The sequence below is a fragment of the Cystoisospora suis genome (assembly GCF_002600585.1).
Source record: "Cystoisospora suis strain Wien I chromosome Unknown contig_3602, whole genome shotgun sequence".
In the NCBI taxonomy this organism is placed as follows: domain Eukaryota; phylum Apicomplexa; class Conoidasida; order Eucoccidiorida; family Sarcocystidae; genus Cystoisospora; species Cystoisospora suis.
This window is the reverse complement of record NW_027156397.1, coordinates 1-14,996: the sequence shown is the minus strand read 5'-3', so window position 1 is coordinate 14,996 and position 14,996 is coordinate 1. Positions and strand designations below refer to the sequence as shown.

General features: G+C 56.4%; 4 protein-coding genes across 4 annotated transcripts; 2 read left to right on the top strand and 2 right to left on the bottom strand.

Annotated features, from left to right (window-relative positions):
* Positions 1 to 5: 5 nt before the first annotated feature.
* On the bottom strand, positions 6 to 1,321 carry CSUI_006985 (uncharacterized protein). The gene has a single exon (XM_068067135.1). It carries the CDS (start codon positions 1,236 to 1,238, stop codon positions 972 to 974), a length of 267 nt encoding a protein of 88 aa, XP_067920892.1. The 5' UTR covers positions 1,239 to 1,321; the 3' UTR covers positions 6 to 971.
* A 3,418-nt stretch (positions 1,322 to 4,739) lies between these two features.
* CSUI_006984 (uncharacterized protein) lies at positions 4,740 to 8,472 on the top strand (the record flags this gene model as incomplete). Its single annotated transcript, XM_068067134.1, has 3 exons — positions 4,740 to 5,217; positions 6,158 to 6,427; positions 7,054 to 8,472. 3 exons carry the CDS (start codon positions 4,740 to 4,742, stop codon positions 7,677 to 7,679), a joined length of 1,374 nt encoding a protein of 457 aa, XP_067920891.1. The 3' UTR covers positions 7,680 to 8,472.
* Positions 8,473 to 9,052: 580 nt separating this feature from the next.
* On the bottom strand, positions 9,053 to 10,467 carry CSUI_006983 (40s ribosomal protein; the record flags this gene model as incomplete). Its single annotated transcript, XM_068067133.1, has 2 exons — positions 10,067 to 10,467; positions 9,053 to 9,319 (listed from the first exon to the last, which is right to left on the bottom strand). Exons 1-2 carry the CDS (start codon positions 10,424 to 10,426, stop codon positions 9,053 to 9,055), a joined length of 627 nt encoding a protein of 208 aa, XP_067920890.1. The 5' UTR covers positions 10,427 to 10,467.
* Positions 10,468 to 10,638: 171 nt separating this feature from the next.
* CSUI_006982 (uncharacterized protein) lies at positions 10,639 to 14,996 on the top strand (the record flags this gene model as incomplete). The annotated part of the gene is made up of 1 exon (XM_068067132.1): positions 10,639 to 14,996. A coding segment is annotated over exon 1 (2,744 nt), but the record flags the coding sequence as incomplete, so codon positions are not given.

The following is a 14,996-nucleotide window of genomic DNA, read 5'->3' as shown; positions in this document are numbered from 1 at the left end:
GGCGGAACTGCTACGGCACTCAGTTCAATGAAGCTTTCAGAAAGAGAAATTTCGCTCTCCTTCTCTCCATCTGTCGAATGATGCCTGCCGTCCACTCCCGTCGGTGAAGTGTCCAGGCCATCCTGCGGATGAGAGGAATATCTCAACTGGCCTGTCCTCCGGCTGGTGAATAGAGAAGAGAGAGGGAAGAAAGTCTGTGCTGCTGGACTAGTGTTGACTGGTTCGGATGCATCGACGCCCCCGACAAGCGGACTGTACCGCAGCACGCACATCCAGAATAGAAGAAGGGAAGCTGTCTGCGCCATTGCGGGAGAGAAAACGGACTAACACTAACTTTCTCAGTCGGAGGTGTAGACCAAATTGGAAACCGGGGTGTCCAAGAAAAGCTGCAGTTCCACCCGGTAGACGCTGTATCACAACCGTCCCCCAGCCGCGGGCCACAAGGCTCCGTCACTCCGGCCCATGACGGCCTAAAAATATCAGACACTCTTAATGTTCACCCTTCAAAGTCGCAGCTCAGCACTTCCGGACGAAGCGGTTCCTTCGGCTCCCTGCAGTCGCGTCATTCGTAGTCCGGGCCGTGGTGCGAGGCGCTACGGAGAAGACTAGACAGCGGAGGCTCATAAAAGCTCTGAAGATGTTTCAGAAAAAGGCAGAAGCGAAAGCCAAGAGGGGAAGTTCCATCTCTTGGGGCCTTGCGCTCGTCAAGCCAATGTCGGCGTGCGGCCCCGCCCGTTCACTGACAGGGTACGTCTGTCTTCACCACACTCTGTGTAGGAGGCTGTCGCGCCGCTCTGAGATCCATGATCCCGACGACTCTTCTCCAGCAGATCCGACGCTCAGAAGATACCCTTGGCCGTATTTCACAACGGGAATCAAAAGACAGAGTGACTGCCCGGACAGGGCCTGAATCAGCTATACTCATTGTAAAGAAGAGTAGCGGCCATTGGAGGCGCGGGCAGCCGTAGCGTCTATCGAGCGTTGCCATTCGAGCCAGTCCCCGCACCGCTGTGTCTACCTTGCGGCCGTAACAGGCAGACCCCTGTAGAGGGTCGCCGTCGGCGTTCGCGGTTTTTCTTTAGTACTCGGCATTCAACACGCGATTTTGGCCATCTCCGTGTCAGCACCGCCATGCCTGTAGTTTCGCCTCCTCTTCTCTCCTGCTTGGCTGTCCCCATCGTCCCGCGTGAAAGTAGTCCCCTTCGCCATAACCCGAGTCGGCCGGCCAGCAAGCACATAGCGTATTGCCGCCCAGAAGGCCTAGAGCCTCCCTGTATGACAAAATCGCGCTCTCCGAAGTTCTCTAGAACGCTGCTACGGATGACAGACGGGATCTCAGGACGGTGCGGTCTGGGAAATGAAGCTCGAATGCTACAGGACGCTCTGCACGGAACAGATGCTTGACTAGCCACAGGTGGTACGGAGCCAGGTGGCGTCGCGTCGCTCGCGTAGCAGACACGCATCGCAGCAAGGGAAGAGAAAACGAACAAGACAGCGAGCGTGGCCTGTCCGTGGCTCTCTCGAAGATGCGTCAGCCTATCTGTCCCGTGCTTTCTCCTGCTGTGATTCCCACGTTACAGCGAGTCCCCGAAGTTATGCGCCTCGAATAATCGAATACATAATTAGGGGCGCTGTATGATTGCCTACGGCGCCGCCAATGAAACCATCCGACACGGCAGGCCCTGAAACGCGCTATCGACTCCGATAACTGTGCGACTTACTGGGCCGGGGGAAAGGTGCCAGTTGGTGAATGCTTTTTTGGTTCTACCATGTCGATTACGCGTTCCGTCGTTCTATTATCGCGGACTGTGGGTGCCAGCACCCGGGACGGACGGTTATCTCGACGGAGTGTGGCACGGAGATCCCTAGACAAGACCCGGATGTTCGGCTGCCCCGCTGTGTGTGTCGTGTAACATGCGCGTTTAACTAACAGGGGTGTGAGGGAGTTGTACGCGGCTCAGGTATCACGGCACACGACACCGAGTGCGTGAAGGTGCTCCCAGACTTCTGTGACAGTATCACAACCAAAGATATCTTTCAGCAGTCGTCTACGCTGGTGGCACTGCCCGCGTTGGTTCTATTACACTCCCGGGACTGGTCCTTACGGGATGCGGTGATGCTCTCGTTGCTTCTACCAGCATCCTTTCACACTCCCCTTACCGCTTCCCCCAGCACCCGTTCAGACTCCGTTGACTACTACTGCCAACACCGCTTCACAATACCCCTTCACACCCGCCCGCTGACCCCTCTCCCGACTTCTTTTCACGCTAGGCGTGCTGCTTCTCCTCGTTACCCTCAGGGTCGCCTTGCTTGTTTTCGCAGCTGGTTTATGTGTCTGGCCTTTCCTAGCTTCTGCGTTTGTCAACATGTTCTCTCGGAAGCCTGCAGCGCTTTCGCCTTCGTGTTTTGCGGCAGGATGTTGTGCTGCAGGCGCTCCCCTACGGCAACACTGCGCTACGGTCCGCCGTGCTCTGGACTGCAGCAGCGGCTACTTTCACTAAACGTAACACGGTAAAATGTCTCCAAACCTCAAAGGGGGCAATCAACTACCTCCAGTGAGAAGGGGGCACAAAGAAACGGTGACAGTCGGAGCTCCGCTCACGCTTCCGACAATCGCCGGCTACCAGTGGGTGTTGCGTTTGCTCTTCTGACAGAGTTTCAGGCGTTTGACTCCGTAGAACTAAAAACTACAGGAAAAGCCATTAATTTGTGGCGTTCCTCGTAACTGAATACTCAAAGAACACTCTCTCCTTACTTCTCGCTCTCCGCCGCCCCGGGGCGTCTCTTGCCGGCCGTTGTAAGGCACTCCGCCCGGCTGGCGTGTCTAAACACTCTGCCTGCCCAACAGGCCCAGCTCCTTCCCGTCGTTGGAGCGGATGCTACACGCGCAGGCGTCACACGTCTCCAACATAGCAGACGGACACTCGGACGTGACCGTGGTAGCACTCTGGAACTAGTGCCGCGCACCGTAGCTACTGAAGTGACGGCTACCTAGTAAAAAGGTGGGCACGGTCGCTACTAGCCGGCATATCAGATGTATGTGCCAGACCGTCGGAAGCTCCGCAAGCCAATGACAGGAGTCGAGCAAATCGCGATGCCTGCCTCTTTCCACTGCTCGCGGTCTGCCTTCGAAGCCCTAAGCCTTCTATCTTCGTTTGCTGGATCTCTGGCCTGACTTCCGTCCCGCTTTGCTGGTACACGGCATGTCCAGTACCATGAGCTGTTGACAGCGGTTCCGGTAGTAGTGGGCTCGTGTATCAAAGTCAGCGTAGCAGGGCTAGACGTTATTCCTCTGGAATAGAAGAGAACATCACTAGTCGGTGTTCATCATTCAGTTTTGCCGTCGCCGTGCCAGTGATACAGGCAGTCCTTGTCATCACGCATCGCCTTGAAATCTACTCACTTTCCCGTTTACGGTGCGGACGTCGAACCCCCAGAGCGCGCTGTCGCTTTGCGCCTCAACACTACCCGTAGCACTACCGTGAATACACAGTGATAGTCCAGAATCTTTGCTGATTAGTACCACGCGAAACGTTCGACTAATGGAAGGGTCCAAGTAGAATTACAAGCTGCGATCAGCAGGTAAGCAAGCGGATTTGCAGTCTCACGAAGGAGCACCCCGATCTTCCTGGTTCATTTCACCAACGGCTTCGCCCGGACACTCACGGGAGTCACCCGGAGGAAGGGCTCGCGAACGAGTCGTAGCGGGACGATGCGTCGTCTGGAATAGAGTCAAGCGGCACTGAGAAAACTTCTTCGGGGAATTCAGGTAGTGCTACTGCCGACTGATACGCCCGCAAAAGCGAGAGTGTTCACTCGGCTAATAGTCAGTCGGTGAGCGGTTACAGTAACGCTGTTATAGGCAGCCAAGAGTGCTGCCTGCAACGGCAAGAGCTGTGTAGGGTGTAGTGGTTCTGGAACGCGGGGTGCCTTAAGAGACGGGAAGGTACCAGAAAGGCGCTGGACCTGCTACGCAGGCGGAGAGTGCACACTGCTTCCTCCCGTACGGTTTGTCGGAGCCAGCTCGGAGGTGTGCGGAATGACTCCGATAGCAACCGCGCACATCTCTGTAGGTCCCTCACGTGTCTTGTGTTGTTGGCTGTGGACATGCGGCTTCATCACCTTTTTGGCGCCAAGCATACGACGCAGGTCCCGGGTGGCTGCGGCCAACACCCACGCTAGATGCGCGGGCCCCCGTGCATGCATACTGGTAGCCTTTCGTGCCTTTCCAAGATAATCTCAAGCGGGAGCTTCTCCTTACTCTTCTCTCTTCGCACAGCGGCTGATTGCGACTTGCACAACTTTTCTCCCAGTACGGGTGGAGCCCGCGCGTTGGGCTTCGGCGGACCCACGGCACCGCTGCTTGACCCTGCTGCCACGGCTCAAGTACGTGCGTCTCAGCAGTCTCCCTGTCCCGTCCTAAACCCGGCGTACGTGTGCGAGGCCGACGAATGGCACAGGAAAGTCCACCTCTCTGCCATCAAGTGGCAGGTGGTGGCCTACGCGGTGAACTACGTCTAAGCCTCACTGAACGGGCAGCGAGCTAACATCATCGCAGTTTCATCTCTTGCTTGCAATTTCTGCGCCTTCTTTTTGAAATGGAAAGTCGTCGTCCTTTTTCTCGTTGCGACAGTCTGCCGTGGATGTACAGCTCACCACTTCCTCTTCCTGAGGACGCATAAAGCAGTCCTGATAGGGCTTTTCCGTGTTCAATCATTTGCATCGCGGGATGACGCACAATGGCGGTCAACCCGCTCGCCTCAAGCGATCTCCAGTTCGCAGTCAGGAAGATTCTGAAACAGCACCAGAGAGAGTGCGAAGATGCGGGAGACTTTGGCAAAGCCAGAGAGGCTCAAGCCGCTCTTCAAGAATTACAGTACCGGTGCGAACTCGAAGGACTATGTCGCCTGTTCTGTCGGCACTACCGCCAGCTTTCAGACGCTGATGCGGCGTACGAGAAGCAGCTTCACACTCTTGAGATGCAGTGGCAAACGGTTCAACTCCCTGAGGTGGTAGAGCGCATCCGAAAGTGGAGAACGCAACTTCAGGGAAGACAGAAAGCCGAACTCTCGACCATCGCGACACAAGAGACAGAGGAAGAGAACAAGACAAAACCAAGATTTCGGAGGGAGGCTTTTGAGTTGCAGAAAAGAATGCAGTACCTCGGTGCGTCAGGGGATGCAGCAAAGGCAAAGGTTCCCGGACACGATTATTTTTGTGCGTACCCCCCGGACTCCCGGACAGCGGCAGTTGCTCGGCATTGGTTAGTCGGGCTTTCACCGGAGATAACTATGGCATTTAGTCTACTGGCAGAGAATGGCTCGTCGTATCCGTGAGAGGTCACGAAGCGTGGAATCCCTCTTCACGCAAAGGGCCAAGGTAGGATAGCGTGACTCGCGCTCGTGCTCTGACCCGTGAGACGCGAGCTCGTACGGGCTGGGGTGGGGAAGGTTACGTCCGTCTTCATCCACACCGTGGATCTCAAGTTAGACCAATAGACAGAGTCCGAGAAGACAGGTGTTTCGGAGGCACGAAGCTAGGCAACCTTCGCGTGTTGCTGCATTCCGCGGCGCGGACAATGGAGTTGCCGCTGCCTCACAACTTGTCGCGTCACGGGCGTCTGGCCGGGTCCGTCCCGCAGATGCATGCTTCCACGCATGCCAGTACAAGCACACACGGAGCACGCCATCCGAAAGAATAGTATGTGGGGTCTCCTCTTGGGTGTAACTTGTTTGCCAGGTGTGTGAGTCGACAAGTGTATCAGCGCTGGGTGCAAAAGCTGTCATCTTTGCCCGTGATTTGAATCGCCTTCAGCTCTCCCAGCTAACTCAACTGCATACGCGGGTCGGCAGCTACACCGCGTTAGGCAGGAAGCTGAGCCCGGATGGGAATACCTGAAGAGGCGCGTACTTGCCACGGGGGCTCTGTCAATTTGATCGTTTCACGTCCGCCGTCGCACTTGCACAGTCCTATATTCACTGGGATGCCGTGTGACTGAGTGCGGCCCGTGCAAAGTAAGCCTCTGCCCATCTGTATTCTCGTGTCTGTGATAGCCACCGGTCTTGTGTCTTGTAGGAAGTTACTGTTGGGTAGACCAGAGAGGGGGCCGAACGTAAAGGCTGGACGGCAGGCGTCAGGCCCTGCTGCATGTATGCAGGCCACCAGGGGCGGTATGACGAGGCGGAAGAGCTTCAGCGGCGCCTGCGGGCACAGCAGCGAATGGACGCGGAGGAACAAGAAGCGCTCAGACAACTCAGGCGAGAACGCCAGTCCAATAGGCTCCTGGAGGCGCATGGGACAGAGCGACGCGCCCTCGAGAATCGCGTGGAGCGCCTCATCGAGTATCACAACCGGCAGAACGCCACAGCTGTTGATACTCTTCGGAGGAAGCACCAGGGCCTCCGAAGGAGTCTTACACACGTACAGGGTGCGCCTCATTTCGAGATGAATTGCGGCCGGGTTACTTCTCAAGATAACACGATCGGGATACAGAGAGCACCGCGATACTACTGGTTCAGTTCCTGTCTTTCCGCTTCGGGGCGTCCCACTTGGAAGCATACTCTGCCGGCACGCGAGGCAAGGGCCGCACTTGAGACTTGGGATTACGACGCGCTTTCTAGTGAGGTTGCTGCGAGGGTGGGAGGACCTCGTCGTCATTAGGCCAGGAGAAGCTGAATGCAGTCTTCTCACCCTGGTGTGCGGGTGTCAGCCTCGACGAACAATGATGTGAGAGAGGCCGCATATAGTCAGTTCAGCTGTCGGCAGGCCTCGGAAGCACCAGCTGCTAGAGATTGTTGAGAGGTACTGCACCGGGTACCAAACAAAAGGAGCTCGGCAGGGGGCCACAAGGCAGCTGCCGGTTGCAATGACTGTGGCGCGTTTTCAGGAAAAAAGGAAGCACTGGCCTACACTTACTGGTGCTTTCGCAGCGAAAGAGTCTACAGTGTTGTCATGTAGGGCAGACGCGGCAAGAAAAGGGGAACGCGTGCTCGCGACTGTAAGCATGTCGGGCTGAGTATGCAGATCGTGTCTCTTCCCTTTCAATATGCACAGGCCTCGAGCTGCAGAAAGCCCTTCAAGGTCTGAAATGCGTACAGCCAGAGGAAGGCGTCCGTCTTGTCTCCTCTGCTTTGGCTGTCCACTTGGCCGAGGCTGAGCAGCTCACACGGCAAACTGCGGACAGCGGCCTGGAGACGGATGCAAGAACAGTCGAACTTTCCGTGCCCATTAGAGATGCAGAAGAGACGCAGCGGTCCCCCTTTCCTTCCTCGGTAGTAGCTCTGACAGGCCCCCCGAAGTTAGTAGCTGCCGGGTCACCGGGACTACAAACAACGGACGGTTCAGCAACAGCAAGACTTCCCCCAACCGTCCGACAGTCCGCCTGTCTTTCTTCTCCTGTTCGTCGGCGAACTTCCAGCCAAGTCGGTTCCCCGCGACGATCGCGGACGCAAACCGAAGTCACAGTTTCAAAAGGTTTCAGAGGACTATGTCTGTCGCCAAGGTCGACCAACGCCGGGGGAGCCGGCAACAAAGGCGCTGGGAGAGTACTGGACTCCCGGTCGAAAGTCAAGTCGCTGCCCGGTGGGGTCGACCTGCTGCAGCAAGAAATTCTGAGCGCCTGGAAAGAAGGTGCTTCAAAAGTAGCGAAAGAAAAACAGGCGTCGGTACCTCTCCGGTAACGCCGCAGCTCGTACGCTCTCCTCACCCGCAACAGCACTTCAGGGCCCCTCTTGAGTTTGCGGACCGGTTAATCCATCCAGTTGGATAGATCAGTAGGGCAGGTGTCGGGACTTGCGCGTCCATGTCGTAGGCTGTAACAAGGAAGCTACCAACAGCCACAGCGCATCATGCGCCTCTAAGTTTCATCCGGTCGAGCTGCTACTCTTTCACTCCTCTGCTGGCTGGTAAATTCAGATGCGTCCACGTGCAACGAGGCAGCACTTAGGGTCGTCCCGACTGGTACTCCGGCAGCTCTTCGCGTGCTCTCTTTAGCAAGTCATACCAGGCTGCCAGCTCAAAAATGTGTGGGCGGCGTCCTAGAAGTCTTGTGAAGGGTGTTGAGCACCTCCGGCACTACTGCCGAATACCAGCGGACTCGTCCGGAGATCACCGCGACTCACCCTAGCCTGGCGTCTTTGCGAAAAGCTGGGCTGGCATCGCGTGGTTCCGAGGCACGTGCGTGGTGTTACAAGACAATGAGGGATCGTTCGCCATGCGAAGCAAAGGTGGTAGCCGTTCAGAAAGCGACTATGTGGATCGGGAAATACCTACCTGCGGAAGCCTGTACCAAGGTTCACCGGGGGGCGCCTGGCGAAACGGCACACCAACGCCTTGCACTGCCCGGTCATTTGTGAGGCACCGGGCGCATCTGTAGCGGATTTGACAGGACCGGATCCCTGTCCCAAAGAAACACATCGCGGAGGCTAGCAGTACCCCGGCACATTTGATGGGTTCTTGGAACGTCAATCGCGTGTTCCTTCATGTCAGCGAAACTGACGCCTGTCCGGCCCAGCAGAACTAGATACGATCTGCGAACACTGTCCTGACTACAGGGAGACCCAGCAAGCGGCTCGTGAGAGGCCTTTCCCATCTGCCTCGGGCCGTGGCTTCGACTGAGCCGCCCCGCCAAGCGGCCGTGGCCCTTCGGCTCGATCGAAGAGCCGCATCAGTCACTCCTGCACGTAGCGCTCGACATACTGAACTGTTGTAGCTAGGTGGCACTGCAGATGAAAATGACACCCGGCTACACTCCCACTGTGTGTGGCTGAACAGACTGTAAAGTGTGGTTTCCAATGGTAGTCCTAGAGTACAGTCTCGCGAATACGACATTCGAGGGGGAGGCGACTCATCTGTGACTCCGCACGGCCGGCCGGACATGCTGCCTGGTGTCCACACTTATCGGATCTTTGAGAACGCAGTCAAATCATCAGTACCACATAGAACTCTGCCTGTCAGTATAGACGCTGGCAGGCCCCACCGTGTACCTTGCGAAAGCCGCCCACGTGCGCGGTAGGCCCGAAGCCCATGAAGCACACAACACAAAAGACAATGTTCAGCAACCCTTCTTCTTCGCCACACCGACAGTGCGGCCATGTCGACCTGTTGTCTTCGTGTGCTGACCGCGCACCTTCAGTGACCAGTAGTGACGCAGCCCTCTGTGAAGTCTCATCTTCTTGAGTCGCTCCAAGTCTTCACGCCACACAGTGTCCAAAGCATTCGCGGCCACATGTTTGCTCTTTCCGTCCTTGACATCTTTTTGTCTGTTCAGAAACCATGACGGGATCTTGAACTGGGTTGGTGTAGTCGCTATCGCAACTACCTGCAAACCACCAGCCACCCAAAACAGAGCAAGACTTCTCACGCACGGAAAAACAAACTTGGTCCCCAACCAGACCACGCCGCATCGGAGCAAGGCAGGCACCGTTTACCGCAGTTACACAGAGACAAGAAGAACAGCGCCCTCAGATTCTCCCTGTCTCAGCAACTGCAGACGGATCGGTCTATTTTCTCGAGGAACGGGGAACTCGAGCACCGCACATGCGGTTACACAACAGCAGAGAAAACAAATCTCGGCAATTGGGATGGCCTCGGCGCTCTACCTCCTACTAGCAGCCAGAGCAAGCACGTGTCACGGGAAAAGACACCCCTTCCCCCGCCGCTGACAGACACACGCAATGATTTCACCAAGACCACGCGGTTATGCTGTGGACTGCGGCGCTCGAGTTTTAAAACTGCCTTGACATGTCCGACCAAATCGATAGCAACACTCTAGCTTCTCAGTGCTTCAGTGGCGAAAGTTGTCTCGTCCCGCGCGCAAGGCGGGGCCTGCCAGGCAGCCTGTCGAGGTCCCTAGAAAGCGAGTGGAAGCATGTCGGAAACTGCAAGTTTCTTTAGTACAGAAATAAAAATCGTGGACAAGCAGACGCCTAAGTACAAAGCTCTCTGTACGGCGGCACCAGGGCTCCAGGCGATTTTCCCGGCACTTCAGAGCGGCCCATGCCAGGCTGTTCCCTTTCCATCCGGCAGTGACTCCAACAAAAAAGTGTCCTCCCGGATCTCAGCTTACCTTTCCTATCTCGTCAGCAGTTAGCTCGCCAGCTCGTTTGTTGGTGTCGATATCTGCCTTCTTGCAGATAAGGTTCGACATGCGCCGCCCGATACCACGGATGGCCGTCAAGGCAATCACAACTTTCTCGCGTCCATCAACATTAGTGTTGAGGATACGCAAGATATGCTGAAAGTCCTGATTGTTCGAAACTTGGATCGACATTTCGGCGAACTCGAAAGGAATCCCACACCAAAAACGTGGACTAAAAGTCAGACACGTGTTTGGCCTTTTGTCATCAGCCTGCAACAACCAGAAATCCACAGGACGGCGATGGGAAAAACCGCCTGAGAATCGGAGATGAAGCGCATGCATCTGCATAACAACGGTAGCGTGTGTGGGGAGTGCCAGGAGACGCGTAGAGACAAACAGTGCTAGCCCACCGGTCCTAAAGCGAGGCACCACGAGTAGCAAATGGGGATCGGTTAGCGCATGCAATCACTTAAGGGGAGAAACTTACAGGGTCAACTAGAGCGTCCCACTTGCCGCCAACACTTACGCCGGCACGCTGGTATTCCCAAGTATGTTACCGTCTCCGGTCACGGCATGTGGCAGGAACCAGCCTGATTCAACTTAGGAAGTCACTGCTCTGGCGTCGCTTCTTTTTTCTTTTCCTTTAATCTCTTTGGGGCCGGCATGCCAAGACATGCATGCCGGACGGGCGACCGCCCGCGTTAGCTGCTCCGCTTTCTCCCGCTCTGTATCAGTATCACAGGACGGGTTCAGTATGGCCCTCCGTGCATCCTCTTGCAGAACTTGTTGATATCCAGCCGCGCGAACGTCCGGGGTCGCGGTACACTGTGAGGCTACTGGCGGGGCAGAATCTGGACTCAACATGCTCTGGTAAAAGACTCGCGCACCAGGGAAAAGGGGTCAATTCAGTTTTTCAGCTGGCCTTCGCCTCTCTCCTATTTGACAGGGTGGTGTGGCGTGGTGGATGCGTGGTTGCGATGGTCTTCTTCTATCCAACCCGCCATGAGCAGGGGCGCGTCTGTGCCCTCGCTCGTCCGGGGTGATCTCTTTTTCTACTACAGCTCCCGTGTGAGTGTTTTTCGCCGTGCTCGGAGCTGAATCCGCGGGGACCACCATTTCTTTGGATGGGGAAAGGCGCATGTGTAAGCGAGTGCAGCTATAAGGTGGGACCCTCTACCGAGGCAAATCAACGAGACTGCATACCGGTATCCACTCACGGATATTATCTGGCACTCCCTGATAGGTACCCTTTCATGGCGCATGCTGTGTTCGAGGTTTCTCTGTTTCACACCACTGGGTTGGCTATATGGGCTCCACACACCACGCAGTGTCTGTGATACCTGCTGCCTGAGGAGTACAGGCACATCGACGAACGACAACCCGCGGGGAGTGTCTGCGCATCTCTGAGCTTACACAATATCTTTTAGCGCTTTCGATCCAGGTCCTGAGAGGTCACGGGACGGCCATCCTGTCAAAGTCCGGCGTCGGAGACGCAACGCAATCGACATGGCCGTGGTCACATGCATGGTTTCTCGCCTTCCGCCATCATTCCTAACTCTCGCAAACAGTAGGCCGCGGTGCCGAACGCTTGTGAGAGCGAGATAGGGAGAGCACTGTTACTGGGACTTCTGGAAATCTCGGGGAGGAGAATGTGGCCCGAGGGGCGTTGCCCGTAGCTACCGCCGCCCGCTCGCGCGTATCCCGACTAGGTGACATAGATGAAATTATGCCTGTTTCAACGCAGGTGGAGAAGTAGGAGGGAGAAACGAGAAGTCGCAGCTTGGCTTTTTGCCTTTTTGATGAGTTGTGTATTAACCTGCCTTTCTATTCTTCTCCTTTCGTGTATCCCATGCTTGCCTCTTCGCCGGATTATCCGGCTTCGTCTCATCCGCGTCTTCACCCGTTTGCTTCTGTCTAGGTTTCTTTACCTTTTCCATCGTCCTCTCTTTGTTACCGTCGCCGACGCTTTGTTTCGCCGTGCTGTCGGATTCCCTCACCGCACAGCTAACAGCGCGGGCCAGGGAACTTGTGTGGATCGACAGTTCGCTTGAGGCGGCGAGCAGGGGGGCAGTTCACCCCTTCGGCGGAGGTGCCTGGTCTGTGCGCAGAGGCTGGTAAAGGGAAAGCTGGATGCTTTGAGAAAATTCTGAGAGGCAACTGAGCAGGGGAGAATCATGGAGCACGGAGACGACAGACCAAGGAGAGGCAGTGTTTCGACAGGGAAGCACAAGGGAGAGGAAGGAGTGAGGTATGCGGGTAGATGGGAAGGCAAGGGGACACGGTCAAGAGACGAGCGTGGAGGGGGAGAGAGCGACGAGGAGCACAGGGAAGAGACCGCAGGAAGCAGGCGCCACAGAAGAGAACAGGACCGCGGACTGAGAAGGGCATTCGAAGAGAAGGAAGAGGGGAGACAGCGGCAGCGCAAATCTCCGTCTCTAGACTACTTTAGACGAAGCGAGCAGGAAGACAGGGAAGGAAGGACAGATCGTCGAGAGAAGGGCGCTGTAAAGAAGTCAGAGGGGGGCGAAGGCAGAAGGCCGGAAACGGACGAGAGCTGGTGGAGAAGAAGAGAACACGATGAGGGAAGAGGAGACGTTGGTTATCGCGCGGTGGGGCGAAGACGAAGTCGGGATCTGTATGATTTTCACGCAGACGACAGGAGAAGACGGAGAGACGAGTATTCTTCAGGAAGAGGGCGTGACGGGACGGAAAAAGACTACCCAAAGAGACATTACCGTGCAGGTCCCTACGAGGGAAGCAGGCGGGAAACATGGGAAGACACAGGGCGAAGATATCGTGCAGAAGGTGGCGGAGAATTCGCGAGACGGGGGCGGGACTACCAGGAGAATCCACGGCATCACAGAGGCCCTTGGAAAAGACAGGCCGGCAATAGGGAGAGACGGCGGTCGTCTTCTTTTGACAGCAGAGACGGAGCAACAGAAAGCGTGGAGAGGGGAAGAGCAACTGTAGGCAGCCGGCTTCGAGATCGGGAGGAGAGAACAAGCGCGCGTAGGCATCACGGAAGCCGTGGCAGAGGCAGAGCTCCGAGTGATTCTGGAGGCACTTCACAGGACGGTGGAGAAAGAGGCATCTGCGGTAGTAAAGGTGGTTCAGGGACACAGATGCACGAACGAAGAAGCGAACAGATGGAGCGAAAGAGACACAAAGTAGACACAAAAGAAGGGCCATCACCAGCCGTCGAAAGTAGGATAGCAGACGCCGGACCGGGTACAGAAACCGGAAGTCATGATCGAGAGAAGGACAACTCGGATCGCTCAAGCGAAGGCATTTTTCCTATAAGGTGCGATAGGAAAGGAGATGACAAGCTTCTTGTTACTGCCGTTTCTGAAGAGAAGGCGGAAGCGTGTATTGAGTGCGAAGGGGAATGCCGCGTTGGGCGCGCTGCCGAGACTGCATGTGCAGATACTGAGGAAGGACACTTGGAGCGGGAGGGAGGTTCAAATGGGAGGGCTGGGCGAGCAAGCCGGTGGGACGTTTCCGTGCCTCACGCGACGAAGATGAATGAGAGGGGGACAGGGGGACAGTACGCGGAGGAACCGGAACAGGCAGATTTCCTGGGAGCAGAGCGAGCGACAGAGAACAACGGCAGACAGGGAGAGAAATCCGTGGCAGATGTCAGGGAGAGACAACACAGGGAAGAAGGAAGAAAAGAGATTTCCGTTAGAGGAGGGAACGGAAAGGCAGAGGAGAAAGGGATCATGGAGGTCCGCGGCCGTGTGGAGCGACGAAGTGAAGAGATGGAAGTGACAAATGCTGCATGGGGATCTGGCGGAGCACCCGAGCAACCGAGAAGGGAGAAGGGGGGCGAAGGGTGGGGCAAAGAGGAAGACGTGCAGAACAATGACGCATACAGACTGGGACAGCAGACGCAAGAACTCGATGACAGTAAGAAGACAGAGAGAGCCGCGCAGGAACACAGTCGCAGACGTGGTCACGTCCAAGGCCGTCAAGTCGAGTCCGGCGAAGGTGATGGTAGTGCAGCTGTGTCTGGGCTGGAAGCGGATGTGCCTGGGTCGTCTCCGTGTTGCGACGTACCTCCTCGCAGTCTTGCTCCGTCTTCGTTGCCGGCAGGGGATTTCTGTTCTTCCGTATCGTCTTCCTTCAAGTCTTCGGTTTCGTCGCCTCTGTCGTCTTCTGCAGTAGCGCCTTCGCAGCCTTCTTCTGACTTAGGAATCGCTTCGTTCTCCCAGTCTTCTTTGTCTTCTTCACCTACCAGCGTCGTTTTCAGCTCTCTGGCACACTCGCACCCTCATGAGAGCGGTGGAGAACCAGAGCCGCCGCTATCCCACTCCGTGGGTGCCACTACACCTGGGTTGGGCACTTCTTCGGCAAGCACTGTGGTCGATGAGTCCCTAACCTGCGGTGGTCGGTCCCTTTCGTCTAGATCGTACGCTCGTGTGACGGCAGCCAGCTGGTTCTCAGGAAGCGAAACTGTCTCCCAAGGAGGCGATCCGGTGGACGGTCTGAGTGGGAAAGATTGGGCTCGAGGATCAGAATCTAGGTCTCAGAGCGCGGAGATGGACACGAACGAGCATGATCTTGATAGCCCGAGATCAGGTAAGGGAGGCGAGTCACCACGTTTGCTAAAACAAGTGCCTCTGCCGGTCTCGCTGTCTCCTCGCACTTCATCTTCTTACACTCCCGCCTCGCCATCTGCTTCACAGCCGCCCTTTCCTACTGCTTCGTCCCCGCGGTTGTTAGCCTCGTTCCAGTGTTCCTCATTTTCCTCCTTTCGCGGGTGCGCCTCCGGCACTTCTTTCCGTACCTCTCCTGACCGAGCAGCGCCCGGCTCCCTTTCCCGTCGTCCTCCTTCCGTCCCGCCCCCTCCCCCACCTCCTCCTCCCCGGCCCATAGTGCTGGCGGTTCCCAAAGTATCCCTGGGAACCTCTGTCACGGA